The sequence below is a fragment of the Rhinatrema bivittatum genome, chromosome 8, assembly GCF_901001135.1.
Source record: "Rhinatrema bivittatum chromosome 8, aRhiBiv1.1, whole genome shotgun sequence".
Classification (NCBI taxonomy): Eukaryota; Metazoa; Chordata; class Amphibia; order Gymnophiona; family Rhinatrematidae; genus Rhinatrema; species Rhinatrema bivittatum.
The window spans coordinates 161,559,785-161,580,146 of record NC_042622.1 but is presented as its reverse complement, the minus strand read 5'-3'; the positions used below and the strand labels follow the sequence as shown (position 1 = coordinate 161,580,146).

Here is a 20,362-nt window from a genome sequence, read left to right as displayed (position 1 = left end):
TAGTGGGAATTGTCGGAGGCCGCGATGAGACTCATCGGAGATCGGTAGGGATATCCTGATGTAGATTTAATGATGACTCGTCAGAATGCCAAAGCATTTTGATTCTTCAGTCGAAGGTGTCTGCATGAAGCTGATGGCGAGGTGATTTTGATCGCTCCAGAGTGGCCACGCCATCTGTGGTTTGCAGATCTGGTCAACTTGGCGATGGATGGGCCGATTCGCTTCAGTCATTTGATGGGTCTACTGCGTCAGGGTCCCATATTTTCAGACCAGGCTGCTCACTTCTGTCTAGCGACATGGCTTTTGAAAGGTGGCAATTAAGGCGTAGAGATTATCTGGAGTCTGTCATAACTATATTATTGCAGGCTAAAAGGAGATCCACTAATATGGCTTACATCAGAGTCTGGGAGGTGTTTGAGTCCTGGTGCACTGCTAATGGAGTCCGGGCTCTCAGGTCCTCCGTCTCTGACATTTTGTCTTTTTTTCCAAGATGGTTTCGCTAAAGGCTTGTCTCCTAGCTCTCTTAAGGTGCAGGTGGCGGCCTTGGGCTGTCTTCGTGGAAAGATTGAAGGTTCCGCTATTTCAGCTCATCTGGATGTTATTAGGTTCCTTAGAGGAATAAAGAATTTGCGTCCTCTGGTCAGAAGAGTTTGTCTATCCTGGAATCTTAATCTGGTCCTCCAAGGTTGGTGTGCAGCTCCTTTTGAATCTCTGTGGTGAGCAATTCTGAAGGACTTGACTTTCAAAGTGGTTTTTCTCGTGGTGAAATTCTCGGCTAGAAGGATTTTTGGAATTGCAAGCGTTGTCCTGTCAGGATCCCTTCCTTCAGATATTGAATATGGGGGTTTTATTGAGGATGGTGCCTTCTTTTTTGCTGAAAGTGGTGTCTGCCTTTCATGTGAACCCAGACGGTGGACCTTCCAGCCTTTCCATCTGTAGATACATCTGCTGCTCAGGCAAAGGAGCTCAAGCAGTTAGATGTTCGGTGAGTTCTATTGCATTACTTAGAGGTGACGAATGATTTCAGGAGGTCACCGTTTTGTGGAATGGCGCGAAACGTGGTTTCAAAGCTTCTAAAGCTACTATTGAGCATTGGTTGAAAGAGGTGATTGGGTCTACTTAACATTACTTGCGGTCGTGAAATTTCGGAGGGCTTGCGGACTCATTCTACGTGTTCGCAGACGACCTCCTGGGTGGAGGTGCAACTGGTGTCTCCTCAGGAGATTTGCAGGGCAGCAACTTGGAAGTCGCTACATACCTTCACAAGACACTATTGCTTAGATGTGGGAGATTCAGGCTCCCCTTCATTTGGCGAAAGTGTTCTGCGTGCGGGAGTCTCCAGGTTCCACCCTAAGTAAGGGGCTTTGGTACATCCCAGGAGTCTCATCTGATCTGGGTACGTACAGGGAAAGGAAAATTAGTTCTTACCTACTAATTTTCGTTCTTGTAGTACCACGAATCAGTCCAGAACCCGAACAATTGGTGAAGGTGGAGAGCTGACCGCAGAGCTGTAGTTTTGTTCTTATGCATGCAGGCTTGTTTGAAGCAGTTTAGTACTTTTCAATATTTTAATTAGTGTGGTTTTGCATTGGTTTGTCAGTTGTTATGCTTGGATACAGATCAGTACTGAGGAACTGCAGGTGGCACTGGGGTTTATGAAGCAGTGTCAGTGAAACTTTCTCGGTCTCCATCTGCTGGCAGGGATGCATGTACCCAGGAGTCTGGACTGATCTGTGATACTACAGGTAAGAACCAATTTTCCTTTTTTAATCATGTTTTTTCGATAGTATGTGCACAGTGACTTTTGTGAAGAGAATACTTGAAGGGCTGAAGTCACTGCAGGGGGGTGTATCTTGGGTGACGTCAGCTTTGAAACCTGACGGTCTCCATCTGCTAGCAGGGGAGCATAAACCCATTGGTCCTGAGTCCATCTATCCACACTAAGGAAAACGAAATTACCAGATAAGTAATTTCTCCAATGACCTGTATGCTTACCCACGTCTACCACACTTTACTATTAAACATCTTTTTTAATTTTCTTGTATTGAAGCTTAGGCTTTCTTTCTCTTTTCTGCATCTCCATCTATATCCTTAACTGTGAGATTTTGTGGTTCATCTTTTACCCTTAGGTACCGAGAGCACTGTCCGGCAGGTCAGCCAGTTAAAGTAAGAGTCTCTTATCAGAAGCTGCTGAAGTACTACGTACTCAATGCACTGAAGCACCGACCCCCCAAAGCACAGAAAAAGAGGTGGGCAAAATGGCTGGTTTATAGGATGCTGGACGGTTGTCGCGCAAGGTACTGCAGGACCTGATGAGCTCTCACTTCTCCCTCTGTCTGTAGGTATCTGTTCCGCTCCTTCAAGGCCACTAAGTTCTTCCAGTCGACAAAACTGGACTGGGTGGAGGTTGGACTACAGGTTTGCCGTCAAGGCTACAATATGCTGAACTTACTTATCCACAGAAAGAATCTCAACTATCTCCATCTAGATTACAACTTTAACCTGAAACCAGTCAAAACCCTGACCACCAAGGTACTATTCCATTTGTAGCCTCTCTTCCCTCCTACCTTATTGTTGAATCAGTCCCTAACTGTTTGAGCTTTGTGTATGTCTGCCTTCCTGGTCAGGAAAGCCATGAGATGCAGTTGCTGGCTGAGCTAGAGAAGGTCTGTGATTGTTATTCTAATGGTGTATCATTGCTTCCCAGGAGCGCAAGAAGTCTCGGTTTGGAAATGCCTTCCATTTGTGCCGAGAAGTTCTGCGTCTCACCAAGCTGGTGGTGGACAGCCATGTACAGTACCGACTGGGGAACGTTGATGCCTTTCAGGTAGTGTGACCCGCTTTAGAAGGCAAAAAAAATGTATGTACTGCTCAGGACCCATGTTCATAGCAGTTAAAAACATAAAAATAAAAAGAACAAACATGCAGGCAAACCCTATAAGATCATAGTATGGGTAATTCTCTTCCTGAAGATACAATCCTCAATTTTATACCAAATCTTTTCAGTCATTTAATATATGATGAGCTTGATATGGTTTTAGAAATATTGCTCCAACTCTTGATGTGATTCGTGTACACTTTAGAGATGGCTTTGGCAGCTGTGGAGGGGTTTTGCCTTTGCAGCTGTGCTCTGAGCAGTGGGGCACGCGTTCACACTCCCTCGCTTTCTCTCAGTTGGCAGACGGCTTGCAATATATCTTCGCCCACGTGGGTCAATTGACAGGGATGTACCGATACAAGTATAAACTGATGAGACAGATCCGCATGTGTAAGGACCTGAAGCACCTGATCTACTACAGATTCAACACGGTGAGAGATGGCCTGCCTCTCCTCTTTCCTCTCTCATGGGGATCACTTCTTGGTGCTTTGCCTTTTTGCTTTCCCTCCAAGCTGTCCATTCTCTTTGGAAAAACATTTTGCTTCTACTTTACTTCCTGTTCTTTTCTGGGTTGGTGGGGACTCAACGAAAAAATGCTTTTAGGCTGAGTTTTTTTTTCTTTAGCAGTACAGGCATATATTTCATTTCCATGAGACACAGCACTTTATCTGTATCATGGTGTTTGTTTGTAAATGTACTACTGAGTCTGAGAAAGGGGCTGCACGTGTTGTGTCTCCAAGCCCTGGGAAGAGGCAGAAGTGTGCTTTGTGTCCAGGGATTTCCTCCAAAACTAAAAACAGGGAGTACACTGAAGGTGGGGAAAAAGGAGGTGGGTGTTTCCAGTGAGGGATAGCAGTCTGAGAGTGGGGAGGTTTCAGTAGATGCAAGGGAAGGGAGATGAGTATAGGCCATGGCTGAGCCTAGAGTAAAATAAATGAATCTAAAGCTAAGAAAAAGGAAAATGTGCTTCTCTTACGGTGAAGGTCTAATCTGACTCTGCTCAATTCTTTGAAGGGTCCTGTGGGAAAGGGGCCTGGCTGTGGTTTTTGGGCTGCAGGCTGGAGAGTTTGGCTGTTTTTCATGCGTGGTATCACACCTTTGCTGGAACGATGGCTTGGGAACCTGCTGGCCAGACAGTTTGAAGGTGAGTTGCACAGTGATGCAATCCTGTGCTGCATCTTGTTTCACAGCTTACGTCCAGGGAGAATGCAGGTGCCATTTTCTTATGTGGTTTGCGTGTTTTCTTTTCTTCTCAGGGCGCCACTCCAAGGGCGTTGCTAAGACTGTGACAAAGCAACGTGTGGAGTCTCACTTTGACCTGGAGTTGCGAGCAGCTGTCATGCATGACATTCTGGATATGATGCCTGAGGGGATCAAGCAAAACAAAGCCAGAACTATCCTGCAGCACCTGAGTGAGGCCTGGAGGTGCTGGAAGGCCAACATCCCCTGGAAGGTAGGTGTGCCCACAGCTGGGGTATGACAAAGTATGCACCTTAGCTAGACTCGCATGCTACTTCTCTCCTCATTCCTGTTCATACCCAGATCAGTCCAGACAAGTGGGTTTTGCATCCCTACCAGCAGATGGAGGCAAAGAACAAAAACTTTTGAGTACTGCTACATATCTGAGAGTGCCATCTGCAGTCCTTCAATATTTATCTGTCTCTATAAGATGGTAGAGGTGCAAATCTGCAGTCTGACAAAAAAAAAAAAAAGCTACTTCTCTCCTCATTTCTGAAGCAATTCTATCTTTCCTTTTTCTGAGCCTTGCATGTCTGTCAAATCAATTTATTTATCATACTGCCTTCTTTATCCAGACCAGTGGGTTATGTCCCCCTGCAAAGGAGACGGAGACAGAATTAAAAGCTTGAAGCTGGCTTGACTCCCCACGTAGGGGTCTGGTGCTGCCTTCAGGTCTTCTGAATTTCTCTCTCTCCTTCTGTTGCTGATGTCTCTTCTTATATACATCAGTGGTGACACCAGCCTGCCAGTAGTCTCTGTCTCAAGCAGATGGTTGACAAGCAGCCCGTGCAGTGGACTCAGGCATGTTAGACTGAGCAGGGAAAGCTTCTGAGCTCCTGAGCTGAAACTAGTTTTCCTAGCGTGTAGCCAGATGTATTTAAGACCAATGGGTTATATGCTCCCCTGTTAACCGATGGAGACGGAGTCAGGTTTCAAAGCTGATGTCACCTTACATATACCCCTGCAGTGACCTCAGCCATTCAGTATCTCTCTGTCTCGTAGCAGATGTGGACGTGCTATCCCTCCACCAGCATTGGTGTTTATCGGGGTCACAGTTCTTGTTAGAAGAAGAACATTTACCTTTAAATTGGAGAAAAAAATTATGCCTCGCTCTCCTGCGATGATACACAATGGTCCCTCCCCCAGTTGAGAATTCCTGAGGCGATTTCAGAGTTCCCTGTATGTACCCGGATCAGCCCAGACTCCTGGGTTTTACCTCCCCTCCAGCAGGTGGAGACAGACCAATTTCTGTGGACTCTGTCGTATACCCCTGAGGTGCCACCTAGAGTCTGTCAGTATTCTTTTGTCTCCAGCAGGTGGAAGAGGTGCTTCCCTGGAGTCTGGTATTTTCTATCAGGATTTAGTTGGTTTTTTTTGGTCAGGCTTCAGAGTTAGGTCCTAATGGTTAGCGAGGGGTCAGATTTTTTGATCTTTTAGCTAGTTTCCCCTTTAGCCTCCCAGGGGGTTGTTAGGTCCTGGTGGGGCCACCCCCCCCCCTGGTATTTGAGGCTCGGGAGCAGAGGGTTGAGGACCCTGTAACTGCCCGCTGAAGGTGGTCCCGGGGTCTCTGGCTCCCACCTTGTTAGCCCCTGCACAGTTTTTAAAGCATTTAATTAAATTAAAGTACTGTGCCTTTAAATTCTCCTGCTCTGCTGGCCTTGCTTTCTCTCTGCAAGTGTTGCACTGTGCGCTCTGCTTCAGACCATGGACAGCTCCCGATCGGTAGGCCTTTCTTTTCGCATCTCCTCTCTCCAGCTGGGCTAAATGTAGAGTGCTGCTCATGCTGCGTGGTGCGGCCTGTGCTGCGTGCGGCTTTCCCGTGCCAGTATTTGCACGATGTGTTTATCTGGTGGGGAGGGGTCACCGGGGGTTGTGGCCCAAGCGAATTTGGCGGGGGGTGGATCGTGACCACGTCGGGGGGCCAGCGCCTCGATTCTGAATAGGCAGGCCCCGGATCTGTTCCTGCTCAGCGCGGGAACAGAGGCCATTTTAAGGACCATGAGGGAGCAGGAGAAGGCTGCTATGGGGGATGGGCCTTTGCCTCCCCCGTTGTCTCTGCAACAGTTTGGTTGGGGCTGCGGAGGACTTGGCAGGGGGCAATGAACGGGATGACTCAGTTGGGGCGTTTTCATCGTTTACCTCGGATTTTATGCTTTTAATGCACAAAGCTTTTAAGGCTCGCAAGGCTGGGAAGTGGCAGGGGCACAAGCTGGATCGCAGGGGACCCTCGACCCGAAAGCGGGTTCAGGCACTGAAGCACAGTGGAGCGCCCAAGGAGAAGCATCCGCTTCGCTCCGTAGTCAGTCCGAGGGACAGCGCATCCTCTGATCTGTCAGATCAGAAGGGGTCTCTGCGGCCGGCTCCTGATCAGGGTATGGATGGGGATCCTGATGCTCAGGCTCCGCCGACCAAGCAAATGGGCTCCCTTCCGGTGGAGGGGGATGACCCTAAAGTGGTTTGCTTTTTTCGAAGGGATGAACTGGGGCCTCTAATTCCATTCATCCTCGACGAGCTGGGAATTGAAGTCCCTCAGGAGGATTCCAGGTTTGGGCCTAATATGGATCCGGTGATGCTGGGTCTGAGGTCCCATTCCACTTGTCTGTGTCTGACCTACTATTTAAGGAGTGGGACACTCCTGATCTGAGGTTGAAGGTTAGTAGAGCCATGGATAAATTGTATCTGCTCCCAGAGGACATGCTGGATCTTCTCAGGGTGCCTAAGGTGGATGTGCTGTATCAGCGGTGACGAAGAGGTTGACCATTCCGGTGATGAGAGCCACAGCTTTGAAGGACTTGCAGGACCACAAGTTCGAGGTACATCTCAAGAAGAGTTTCGAGGTATCAGCTCTCGGGGTACAGGCTGCGATCTGCAGCAGCTTCGCTCGGTGGGCCAGTCTCCGCTGGGTCCAAGATTTACAAGAGTCCGTGGAGCTTACTGATGCCCAGTCACAACAGGCTAAGAGGTTGGAGGCTACGGTGGCTTACAGTGCGGATGCACTGTATGATCTTTTAAGGACCATGGGAAGGACAATGGTCTCAGCACGTCGCCTCCTATGGTTGCAGAATTTGGTCTGTGGACGTATCCTCCAAAGCGCATTTGGGTTCTCTGCCCTTCAAGGGAAGATTGCTGTTTGGACAGCAGTTGGAAGATATGATCAAGTTGCTGGGGGGAGAACAAGGTACACAAGCTGCCGGAGGACAGGCCTCGGACGAGAAGCTTGTTTCCACAGAGAGCAAGATTTTGGGGGACTCGACGTTTTCACTCTTCTCGATCCACTGGCTCCTCGTTTTGTCAAGGGCCAAACAGTCAGTATACGGGCACCCAGTCCTTTCAGGGCCGGCGACCCTTCAGAGAAGGAGCCACTCGGGCGCATGGGGGCTCCAAGCCCTCACAATGAAGTGCAGCCGGTCCACTCCAAAGATCGGGGCAGGCTGTCCTTATTCCTGGAGGGGAGTGGACCACAGTAACGTCGGATCAATGGGTCCTAAACATAATCGAACACGGCTACGCTTTGGATTTTGCACGGCTGATCCAAGACCGCTTCATGGTGTCCCCATGCGCATACTGTCAAAAGAGGCAAGCGGTATGAGAGACCCTGCAGCGTTTGCAGGATCTCGGCATCATAATTCCGGTTCCTACCAGAGAACTGAGGCATGGGCGTTACTCCATCTATTTCATTGTACCGAAAAAGGAAGGAACCTTTCGCCCCATTCTCGATTTGAAACAGATCAATCGGATGTTGAAGGTGCCTCGTTTTCGGATGGAAACTCTGCGCTCTGTGATAGCATCCGTACACAAGGTAGAATATCTGGCGTCGCTGGACCTGATAGAAGCTTATCTGCACATACCCATTCATCCGGATCACCAGAAACTTTTACGAAATTGCGATCCTCTGTCAACACTTCAGTTTTGTGCTCTCCCATTCGGCCTCGCGACACCACCGTGCCAGGGTTTTCACCAAGGTGATGGTGGTGGTGGCAGCGGCCCTTCGGCGCGAGGTCATACTGGCTCATCCCTATCTGGACGACTGGCTGATTCGGGCGAGGCTGTGGTCCAGCGAGTCCTTCAGAGATTGACTTCCTTAGGCTGAGTGGTCAATCCCAACAAGAGTCATCTGACTCCTTCCCAGTCCTTGGAGTTCCTGGGGGCCAGGTTCGATATGGTCTTGGGCAAGGTTTTTCTTACAGAAGAGAGGCTTTCCAAGTTGGTTTCCCAGGTGGATTTATTCAGATCCATGCCACGGCCCAGCGCCTGGGATTACTTGCAAGTTCTGGGATCGATGGCTTCCACTCTCGAGCTCGTCCTGTGGGCCTTTGCTTATATGCATCCTCTTCAGTCTGCGTTGCTCTTCTGCTGGAGTCCACTTTCCCAGCCATTCCAGCTTCGTTTACCACTGACTGTTTTTGCGCGCTCCAGTCTACATTGGTGGATGTGTCTGGACCACTTGCATCGGGGAATGGACCTGGAGATTCTGGATATCATGCAGGAAGGATACGTGCTGGAGTTTCGCAGTATTCCACATGACATATTCATGATGTCCCCATGCCACACTCAGCACAAGGCTCCTCAATTTGAAGGCTATAATTTCAATGCCTGCGCCCCAGGAACATACGAGGCGCTATTCCATCTATTTTGTCCTGCCCAAGAAGGTTTCCTTTCATCCCATCCTGGATTTCAAGAGCGACAACTGTCTACGGGTAGTTCATTTCCGCATGGAAATTGTATGCTCAGTCATAATGGCCGTACAACCGGGGAAGTTCTTAACCTCCCTGGACCTCTTGGAGGCCTACCTCCACATTCCAATATGGAAAGACCACCAGTGTTTCCTATGCTTTGCGGTGCTAGGCCGCCATTATTAGTTCCGGGCGCTGCCCTTTGGCCTGGCTACCGCCCCCAGAACATTTTCCAAAATTATGGTGGTCATGGCGGCGGCACTGAGGAAATAGGGAATCCTGGTGCACCCATACTTGGACGACTGGTTGATTCGTGCGAAGCCATTATAGGAGAGCCTCCAGGTGACCCGCAGCGTGATGCCCCTGCTTCAGCAGCTTGGTTGGGTCGTCAACATGGACAAGAGCAGTCTCAAGCCCTCCCAGTCCCTAGAGTATCTGGAGGTCTGTTTTTACACCAAACAGGACAAGGTCTCCCTTCCACCCTCTAGGATAAGGAAGATGATGTGTCAAGTCCGCTGGTTGATGAACACCATACCCCCCAGGGTGTGGAGCTATCTTCAGGTCCTCTGGATGATGGCATCAACCTTAGAGGTAGTACCATGGGCAAGGGTACACGTGTCCACTCCAACGCTCCCTGCTGTCACGTTGGAATCCGCTGTCCTGGATCTATTTAATTCTCCTTCACCTACCAATGGAAGTATGTGCTCTGCTTCAGTGGTGGCTGCAGAAGCCCACCTGAGCAAGGGAATAAGCCTGTTCTCTCTGGAATGGCTAGTTCTCACAACAGACGCGAGCCTCCGGGGGTAGGGAGCTCACTGTAAGGAACTGGTGACCCAGGGGCATTGGACCAAGGAAGAGGCGTGCTGGAACATAAACTGCCTGGAAGCCTGGGCGGTCAGATTAGCATGTCTACAGTTCAGCCACAGGCTTCAAGATCAGGCAGTCTGCATGGTGTTAGACAACGCAACAATGGTAGCCTACCTAAACTGCCAGGGAGGAACAAAGCCAGTAAGTGTGCCTGGAGATAGACCTCCTTATGGAAAGGGTGGAATTGAAGCTACGGATGATCTCTGCCTTATACATCACAGGAAAAGGCAACTTCAGAGCAGATTTTCTAAGCAGATAGTCTGGATCCAGGAGAATGGACGTTGTCATCCAGAGCCTTTCAGCTGCTGGTGGATCACTGGGGTTTCCCATCCATCAACCTGCTTGCCTCATTTCACAATGCGAAGGTCTCCTGATTCCCAGTCACAGAAGAGATCAGCAACCCCTGGGGATGACACCCTGGTTCAGGCATGGCCAGAGAAGGACCTGCTATATTGCCTTCCCTCCGTGGCCACTGCTGGGCAAGGTCATTTGCAAGATCAAGCGCCACAGGGGACTGGTCCTAGTGGTTCTGGACTGGCCCAGTGGTATGCAGACCGGATATTGCTTGGTTTCTCAAGGGAGTTAAACATTTGCGGCCTCCCGTCCGTTCTGTGTGTCCTGATTGGAGTTTGAACCTAGTGCTTCGGGTACTTTGTGGTCCTCCTTTCAAGCCTATCCGAAGAGCTTTGCTGAAGGATCTAACGTTGAAAACGGTCTTTTTAGTGGTCATTTGCTCGGCGCGTCTGATTTCAGAGTTACAGGCATTTTCGTGTCGTGACCCCTTTCTTCGGATCTATGACAATAGGGTGTCAGTCGCACGGTTTCGTCCTTTCACATCAATCAGACTGTGGGGCTTCCAGGGTTTCCTCAGTGGTCTCGGGAGTCCTCTCAAGGCAGGGACCTTCATCTTTTGGACGTACGACTCATTTTATTGCGGTACCTGGAAGTTACCAACGATTTTCAACATTCCGATCATTTATTCATTCTGTTTGGTCCTAAGAAGGGGGAGAAAGCGTCCTAAGGCATCCAACTCTCTTTGGATTAAAGAGGCAATTTGTTCGTCATACATAGCCTGCGGACGCCAAGTGACTTTGGGTCTCAGAGCTCATTCCACCAGGGCTCGGGCTACTTCCTGGACAGAATGTCAGTTGCTGTTGCCTCAGGAAATCTGTTGGGCGGCTGTGTGGTGCACACTTTCACTAAGCATTATTGATTGGACGTTAAGGCTTCGGATGAATCGTCTTTCGGTGAGAGTGCCCTGCGGGTCTTTCGGGTTCCCGCCCAGTGTAAGGTGTCTTTGGTACATCCCACTTCTCTGGACTGATCTGGGTATGTTCAGGAAATGAAAATTGATTCTTACCTGCTAATTCTCGTTCCTGTAATACCACAGATCAGTCCAGAGGCCCACCCCTTCGAAAGACTGACTGGCTAGACTTTGCTATATTTCTTTCTTTTTTCACAATGCTCCTTTTGCAGATAAATTTGATGGAGCAGTTCTTTGAAGTTTGTTTGGTTTATGTGTTCATGGGGCAAAGTGGTAGTTAGTTTTAGTTGGTTTCTACCCTTTGTTCCTTAGTTCTGTTTGCATGGGCTTGGGTACAGGTCAATACTGAGGGGTATGGCAGTTGGCACTCTTCTATATATGGCAGTGCCCAAAGTTCTTTGCTTTCTGACTCCACCTGCTGGTAGGGATACACAACCAACTTCTCTGATCTCTGGTGTGTGTTACAGGAATTAAAATTAGCAGGTAAGAAACCAATTTTCATATCATCCAGTGGTCCAACCCGACTCCCTTGCAGGCTTTCTGCTTCGGATATATTTTAAAGTTTTTATTGTGAGTTTTTGCCTTTATGGCCAACTTCTTTTCAAATTTTCTCTTAGTCTGTCTTATCAGTGTCTTACATTTAACTGGCCAGTGCTTATGCTTTCTACTATCTTCTTCAGAAGGATCCTTCTTCTAATTTTTGAATGAAGGTTTTTGTCTAAAATAGCCTCTTTCACCTCATCTTTTAATCATGTCCGTAATCGTTTTGCCTTCCTTTCATCTTAATGCATGGAATACATCTGGTCTGTGCTTCTAGGATGGCATTTTATAACAATGTCCATGCTTGCACACTTTTTACCTTTGTAGCTGCACCTTTCAGTTTTTTTCTAACTATTTTTCTAATTTTATCAAAGTTTCCCTTTTGAAATTTTAACACCAGAGACCCCCTTCCAGTCATTAATTCAAATTTGATCATATGATCACTATTGCCAAGCGGCCCCACCACAGTTACCTCTCTCACTAAATCCTGCGCTCCACTGAGAATTAAATCTAAAATTGCTCCCTCTCTCATCTGTTCCAGATCCAATTGCTCCATAAAAACTGTCTTTTATTCCATTCAGGAACTTTCTCTACATGCCCTGATGTTTCATTTACCTGTCAATATTGGGGTAATTGAAATCTTAATAGTAAAAGGAGTCGACAATACTTTTTCATCTTTCAAAACTATTTGATTCGATGTCTAAGAATACCTCATTACTATTTTTAGGTTAAGACTCTCTTGATACTGTTGTTCATATGCCCCTGATGAAGCATTTTGCGAAACACTGGCTGTGTTGGGCTTTTTTCAAAGGATATTTAAAAGTCTATCTCATGTGCCTCTTTGGCATTTGCTATATCTCTTTATTGAAAAAATGCAAAGGAAATTCCACCAATTTTAAATTTACCTTTGAAAATGGCATATTCTGTAAATGGATGGAGTTCAAAGAGTTGGATGAATGTTTTGAGATTAGTTAGTTATTAGCCTACATTTTGTGGACAAATCTTCCAGACAGGCCAGGATAAGTGTCACTCCAGTAATATTTCCAATGCCATCTTGACTCCTCCATGCGGCTCACTGGCCTCAACTTAGAACAGCAACCGAACACGGCTATCTGTCTAAGCAGATCGCATCAAACCCCACTTGCAGTATCCTTCGATCTCCTCCATTGGCTAAGAAAAGTGCTCTCTTTTTTTGTTTGTTCCCCTTTATTAATCACTGCTCGCAAACCAGGCTAATTTGAAAGAGACAGACTTTTTTTTTTCCCCCCTGGTCAGAGGGACACCCATGCATGTGGGTGGGGCGGGGGATCAGAGGGAAAGAAACTGAGATCCCACAGACAAACACCTTACTCTCCTAGAAGCTCCCCATACTGAAGCCTGCTCAATAGAGGGAGGGAATCTGTGACATCACCTCTGGAGCCCTTTCAGATCTGATCTAACTGTCACTGAGAGGAACCTCTCACATATCCTAGTCAGCTAGGCTAAGTAAGCCCAGAGTCTAGGTTAGTACATCCACCATGTGCTGGAGATAGAGGTTACTGGCAGGCTAATGTCAGCACAGTAGTATATGAGGGGTGACTTCAGTGAGCTTCTGATCTGTCTCCATCTGCTGGTTGGTGTGCATAACCTGTTGGTAATGGACCGGCTTGACTGGGAAAAGAAATCATCATGTAACTTCACCATTGCTACAATATTATCCAAGGAAATTTTATATTAGTCAAATCTGGGCAAAATACAGGTCTAACATTTGACCATCAACATTTGTAGGAACATCACAGTCTGTGAAAAACCTGACTATTCAGTAGCCAGCAAAAAATCAGATGCAGAACAAGGTGATACTAATTCATTGTAAATACTGAAGTTATCAATAACAATAGTACAGGGATATTGCAAACGTATATCAACCAGATTCTTCAGTAGATTACTTAAAAAAAAATTAACCTGATGTGGTGGTTAATTATACCAAAAGGTGGGTTTTTTTTTTAAAATGCACCAATAAATATTCAGCTTTTCTACACTAGTAGAAAGACAAATATAGCATAACCCTTCCTTGCCCCCATCTCATATGTGGTTTCTTACAGGTACCTGGGCTTCCAACTCCCATAGAGAACATGATTCTACGCTATGTTAAGGCGAAAGCAGACTGGTGGACTAACACAGCACATTACAATAGAGAGCGTATTCGACGCGGGGCCACAGTGGACAAGACTGTGTGCAAGAAGAACTTAGGTCGCCTGACTAGGCTGTATCTGAAAGCAGAGCAGGAGAGACAGCACAATTACCTGAAGGTGAGAATCCCTAGGCTGTGAAGCTCAACTTTGGGATGTTGCTGTAGAGATGATTAACCCTAACACTGGCGTCCAAACTCATCGACGGGGATCCCCAGCTGGTTTGCTTTCTAGGGTATTCACTGTATGCAAATATCATGTGTTCATTGTGGATATCCTGAAAACTCAATTGGATGGGTTCCCTGAGGAGTTGGGATCTAACAGTGCTGCTGTGTTTTGTGTGCAGGACGGCCCGTACATCACAGCAGAAGAGGCAGTAGCCGTGTACACCACCACTGTTCACTGGCTAGAGAGCAGGAGGTTCTCTCCCATTCCTTTTCCTCCCCTCTCTTATAAGCATGACACCAAGCTGCTGATCTTGGCTCTAGAGAGGCTGAAGGAAGCTTACAGGTAAGGAAGATGCCCACAGTGTTGGGTGGGGCATCTGTTGTGCAGTCCTAAACGTGACCTTAGTAGATGGGGTAGTATATGTGCTGGGTAGCTGGCAGATGACTGGAGGAAAACGCGAGTAAATCTCCGTTTAGACACAACTGATGGTCAAAGCAGGTTCTTGAGTACTGTGGAATTTAAAATACAGTTCTCACTTCAGTGTTCATTTACTCCTCAACCTCTGGATGAAATTTCTCAGTGCCAGGGAGCTGGAGAATCTGACTTTATTTTCAAAGCTGCTGTTCCTGGTTGATTTGGAATATCATAAGTAGATGCTATCAAATATTAAGATTGGCAGAGGGGCTTAGGATGATCTCAGATTTGCATACTATGACGACACCTTTTACATTGAAAGCAGGTGTAAGTGTTAACTCTGTTCAATTTTAGTGTGAAATCTCGTTTGAATCAGTCACAGAGAGAGGAGTTGGGTTTAATTGAACAGGCCTATGATAATCCCCATGAAGCGCTGTCCAGAATCAAACGACACCTGCTCACTCAGAGAGCCTTCAAGGAGGTAAGTGAGCATAAATTTGTTAGTGGGTGACCTTAGTCTGGTAGTCCAGCAGGTAATTCTGATGGCACCAAGTTTGGGTTCATGTTCAGTTTCACCTGCTTAACCTCAAGGCTTTAGGGATTATTGCTATGGTCATCACTGCCTTCTTATTGCAGGCATACACACTGATGCCTCTTCCATTCTTCCTGATCAGGTGGGCATTGAGTTTATGGACCTCTATAGCCATTTGGTTCCTGTCTATGATGTTGAGCCCTTGGAGAAAATCACAGATGCCTATTTGGATCAGTATCTGTGGTATGAAGCAGACAAGCGAAGACTCTTCCCTCCTTGGATCAAACCAGCTGATACTGAGCCACCACCTCTGTTGGTGTACAAGTGGTGTCAAGGTTAGAGTGTGCACTTTATTTCCTGATCTTATTGGGGCTGTAAGAGATCCTTGCAACAATATGTTCACAGTGAACAAACTAGACCTGCATACATCCATAAAGCACTTTTCAGTATGCTTAATGCAAGTTTTCATTTTAAAAACAATTGCTTTTCATTAGTAATTGCGCTTATGTGATATGGATTTAATTGATGCAAGAGGCACTGTATCCACATCCAGTGTTAAAGCTCAGTAACTCAATTTCCCTGTGCGTACCAGGATCAGTCCAGACCGCTGGGTTGTGTCTCCCTTCCAGCAGAGGGAGTCAGAGAAAAAAACTGAAAAGGCACCCCTCTTAACCTGGTGTGCCACCTGCGATCCCTCAGTATTTTCTCTGACTCTCAGGAGAAGGGTTGACAAAACCTGCGGTCCTGATCTTTCAATTTCTTGAAATTTAGTTACATCTTGTTTTTACAGAGTTCTAAGGCTCTGGAAGCTTTAGTTCCCTGTACGTACCAGGATCAGTCCAGACTCCTGGGTTTTGCCCCCCCTCTAGCAGATGGAGACAGAAGTTTACAAACCAAACTCCACCTATATCTAGGCTGGTGCCACCTACAGTCTGGCAGTATTCTTCTGTCTCCTAGCAGGTGGAGAGGGTGCAAAACCTACAGTCTGTGTTTTTGGGCCTAGGCGGTAGTGAAAAAAAAAAAAAGTAGAAAAGGAAGTAGTTTTGAGTTTAAAAAAAAAAGGAAAGGTAGGTGTTGGTGATTAGGGGGGAGGACCGCAGAGGCTTGCCTGCTGGTCCCGGCCCCCGCCTCCCAGGGGGAGGGTAAGGTCCTGAGGGGACCGTTCCCCCTGGTCGAGGCAGCCGAGGAGTGGGGGAGCCCCATATCCGGCAATTCCGGCCTGGGGGTGATACCGGTGGTGCTGGCTCCGGACCAGAGGTAAACTTAAAAAAAAAAAAGACAAGTTGTTCTATTTGTTTTTTTGTTTCTTTGTTGTAGGCTGTCCCGCCGGGGTTCTGGGCTCTTTCTTTTCTCTCTCTCTCTCTCTTTCGAGTCGCGCGGCGGGCGAGGGAGGGCTCGGTGTTCTTTTTTAGGTGCGCGGCTCTTCTCCTCGCTTCGCTGCGGATCATGCCCCGGCAAGCGGCTTGCCGGGCCTGCGGATCCGCGGCGGTGCGGCTGTCCAGGGACAGCCTGTGGGAGGGGGAGAGGGAGGATCGACGCCAGGGACCCGGGGAGGTAGGCAGCCTCGCGCCGGGTCCACCGCGACTTCCTCAGTTGTTCGGGGGGGTTGTCTTTGGTGCCGGCGGCGGCCGCCATTTTGGGAACTTTTCGGCGGGAACGGCAGCCATTTTCTCTTCTCGGGGAGCCGAGAAAAACGCGGGCCGGAGGGAGAGCGGGGAGGCTGACGCCCCGCCGCGTTTGTCACCCCAGCAGGGGCCTGCTGGGGGGATGAGGCCTGCGAGGCCCACTGACCCCAGCGAGGATTCCCCCGTGGAAGAGGGGGATGATGAGGGGTCCTCCGACTCCTCTTTCAACTCCCAGTTTGTGCTACTCATGCACAAGGCCTTTAAGGCCCGCCGCATGGCCCGGAAGCGGACCCAAGGAAATCCACCCTCGGACATAGGTTCCACGACAGAAAAAAGAGCAAAGTCCGGGGCGGAGGGTCCGGCCAGGGTCCGACCCCTTCGGTCCCGGGGGGCAGGGGGCCAACAAGACTCCTCTACGGAGTCAGAGGAGCCAGAGGAACCAATGGAGGACCAGGAGTTCCCATCCCAACCCCCGAGGGGGGTGGATGGAGACGGAGAAACGGGGTCCAAAGGCTCGGCAGCGCCTCATGGAGCTGAGGGGGATGATCCGAAGGTTGTCAGATTGTTTAGGAAGGACGAACTGGGGCCCCTCATTCCGGAGATCCTGGGGGAGCTGGGAATCCCGCTTCCGCAGGTTGAATCTCGTCTTGGACAGACGGATCCAGTTGTGTTGGGACTATGGGGCCCTTCCTCAGCGTTTCCTTTACATTTCTCGGCCTCGGATTTGCTTTTTAAGGAGTGGGATACTCCAGATTTGGGGCTGAAAGTGGCAAAAGCCATGGATAAGTTATATCCCCTGCCGGAGGACGTGCTGGAGCTGTTGCGCTACAGCTCAGCATGCGGTGCGAGTCTTGTCAGACAATGCGACGACTGTAGCCTACATCAACCGCCAGGGGGGAACCAGGAGCCGGTCGGTGGCTTGGGAGGGGAGGCTGAAAGGCACATGACGTGGGCAGAGCAACATCTGGTCCAGCTGGCGGCCTCGCACATAGCCAGGGTGGACAATGTGCAGACAGATTTCCTCAGCCGCTAGCATCTGGATCCCGGTGAGTGGGAATTGTCCGCAGCTTTCTGGCTGCTCACTTGTCGTTGGGGAGTCCCACACCTGGACCTGATGGCAACTCGGATAATGCAAAGGCGCCCCGAATTTTCAGTCGTCTGAGAGACCACGGGTCGGAAGGAGTGGATGCTCTCGTTCTTCCGTGGCCTCGCGGCATACTGCTGTATGTGTTTCGCCTTGGCCACTAGTGGGCAAGATCATGTGTCTGATAGAGAACCACGGGAGGTCTGTCATTCTGGTAGCCCCAGAGTAGCCCCAAAGGCCGTGGTTTGCGGATCTGATCTTGTTGGTGATCGATGGTCCGGTGCGTCTCACCCACCTTCTGAATCTACTTCGACAAGGTCCAGTATTTTTCGATTGAGTTGGATCGCTTTTGTCTAGAGGCCTGGCTTATGAAAGGAGGCAATTGAGGAAGAGGGGATATTCGGATTCGGTTATTTCTACCCTCTTGCAAGCACGGAAATCGTCCACGTCGTTAGCCTATATTCGTGTTTGGAGAGTTTTCGACTCTTGATGTCAAGGTTTGAACGTACCTCTGCGTCTGACTTCGGTAGCACACATTCTATCCTTCCTGCAGGAGGGACTGAAGAAGGGTCTAGCTTGCAGTTCTCTCCGGGTGCAGGTCGCAGCACTGGGTTGCCTGCAGGGCTAAATTGATGGGTTTTCACTGGCAGCTCATCCAGATGTGTCCCGTTTTTTAAAGGGGGCCAAGCATTTGCGCCCGCCGGTACGACAAATTTGTCCTGCCTAGAGCTTGAATGTAGTTCTCAAGGGCTTATGTGGTCTTCCTTTTGAGCCCCTCCGGCGGGCTACGTTGAAAGATTTGACACTCAAGACTGTCTTTTTGGTAGCCATTACCGCCGCACGGCCAATTTCAGAGCTTCAAGCTTTGTCGTGTCGGGATCCGTATCTTCGTATTTCGGATTCTGGAGTTTTGCTGCGGACCGTTCCCTCCTTGCCCAAGATGGTATCGGCTTTTCATGTCAATCAGACAGTAGAGCTACCGGCCTTCCCGAATTTGGATCCAACTTCTCCGAAGGATAAGGATCTGCATAGGTTGGATGTGCGCCGGGTTCTCCTTCGCTATCTAGAGGTGACCAATGCTTTTCGATTATCGGATCATTTGTTTGTCTTATTGAGTAGTCCTAGACAGTGACACAAGGCATCCAAAGCTATGGTTGTTAGGTGTTTGAAGGAGGCCATTTCCTCCACTTATCTTTGCGCTGGGCGTGCCATACCAGAAGGCTTGAAAGCGCACTCTACCAGATCTCAAGCGGCCTCTTGGGCGGAGAGCCAGTCGGTCTCGCCGCAGGAGATTTGTAGCGCAGCCACTTGGAAATCATTGCATACTTTTGCGGAACATTATCGTGTGGACGTCCGGGATCCGGAGGTAGACTGTTTTGGCAGCAGTGTTCTTCGTGCGGGACTCTCCAGATCCCACCCCAATTAGGGCAGCTCTGGTACATCCCAGAGGTCTGGACTGATCCTGGTATGTACAGGGAAAGGAAAATTGGTTCTTACCTGCTAATGTTCGTTCCTGTAGTACCAAGGATCAGTCCAGATGCCCGCCCTTGGGTTTTTTTTTTTTGTTTTTTTTTTTTGGAGAGTCTGTTTTTTCTGTATGTTTTCTTCCTTCTTCTTACCTCGGCAGAGTTCTTTACAGGCATGGGAAGGAATCTTCTTGATGGATATGTTATGCGGCGGTATGGTTAGTTTACCGCGCGTATTGTTGTAGCCATTGGTGGTTATGTTTGGGGATTTGTTCTCCTTTTTTGGTTATTCTGCTTTGATATCGTATATACTGAGGGATTGCAGGTGGCACACCAGGTTAAGAGGGGTGCCTTTTCAGTTTTTTTCTCTGACTCCCTCTGCTGGTAGGGAGACACAACCCAGCAGTCTGGACTGATCCTTGGTACTACAGGAACGAAAATTAGTAGGTAAGAATACATTTTTCTATCCCTGTCAGCCTCAGGCACACCAGAGCATCGAGGCCCACTGCTCTGGTCTATCGCCTGCGACTGAAGAACCTTTCCATCTTGGCATTGGCCCGCGTTGCCATGAGGTCCAGCTGAGGGTCCCCCAATGGGCACAAATGTGATTCCAGGCTTCTGGGGACAGTTCCCACTCCCCCGGATCCAACTGCTGTCATCTGAGATAGTCTGCTTGCACGTTGTCTACTCCTGCGACGTAGGAGGCTGCGATGCCCTTGAGATGAAGCTCCGCCCACACAAACAAGCTGAGCCTCGCAAGCCAAAGCAGGACTCTTGGTTCCTCCTTGACAGTTGATGTATGCTACTATTGTCGCATTGTCCGAAAACACTCTCTTCTGAAAGGCAAAAACACCTGGAGGGCCCTGGGCATCGCCTGCGTCTCCAACCGATTGATGGACCAGGTCCGCACCGACACCAACCAAAGGCCTTGAGCCGACCTGTCTAGGCACACTGCTCCCTAGCCCGTGAGACTGGCATCCGTGGTGATTACCACACTTCGAGGGGCATTCCTTTCTCCAAATTGCACCCAGACATCCACTACACCAGGCTGGACCTGGCCTCTCTCGAAAGAGGCAAGGGAAGAAAGTACTGTTCCGACAGGAGCTTCCATTGGGGGGATAACGCCTTCTGCAGCGGGCACATATGAGCGAACACCCAAGGAACCAGCTCCAACATAGAGGCCATTCAGCCCAGGACTTGCAAGTAATCCCAGACCTTCAGCACAGGGAGGTGGAGCAAGCGACATATCTCATCCCGAAGCTTGACCATCCTGTCGGTTGTGAGGAAAACTCTGCCCTGCTGAGTAACGAAGAGAGCTTCCAAGTACTCCAGGGACTGAGAAGGCACCAGGTGACTCTTTGTCAAATTGATGACACAACCCAGCAATTCCAGAAGAGACCTCATTCTGCACTGAACGCGAGCACTCCTCTTGCGTCTTCGCCCG

General features: G+C 48.9%; 1 protein-coding gene across 1 annotated transcript in view; it reads left to right on the top strand.

Annotated features, from left to right (window-relative positions):
• PRPF8 (pre-mRNA processing factor 8) overlaps nucleotides 1–20,362 on the top strand; it is a 162,470-nt gene that overhangs the window by 33,017 nt on the left and 109,091 nt on the right. Inside the window, exons 9-18 of the mRNA XM_029610882.1 lie at nucleotides 2,130–2,249; nucleotides 2,343–2,532; nucleotides 2,708–2,827; nucleotides 3,175–3,309; nucleotides 3,893–4,022; nucleotides 4,135–4,331; nucleotides 13,543–13,749; nucleotides 13,976–14,139; nucleotides 14,566–14,692; nucleotides 14,886–15,078. Coding sequence (XP_029466742.1) covers nucleotides 2,130–2,249; nucleotides 2,343–2,532; nucleotides 2,708–2,827; nucleotides 3,175–3,309; nucleotides 3,893–4,022; nucleotides 4,135–4,331; nucleotides 13,543–13,749; nucleotides 13,976–14,139; nucleotides 14,566–14,692; nucleotides 14,886–15,078 — 1,583 coding nt within the window. The remainder of the gene's footprint in view (nucleotides 1–2,129; nucleotides 2,250–2,342; nucleotides 2,533–2,707; nucleotides 2,828–3,174; nucleotides 3,310–3,892; nucleotides 4,023–4,134; nucleotides 4,332–13,542; nucleotides 13,750–13,975; nucleotides 14,140–14,565; nucleotides 14,693–14,885; nucleotides 15,079–20,362) is intronic.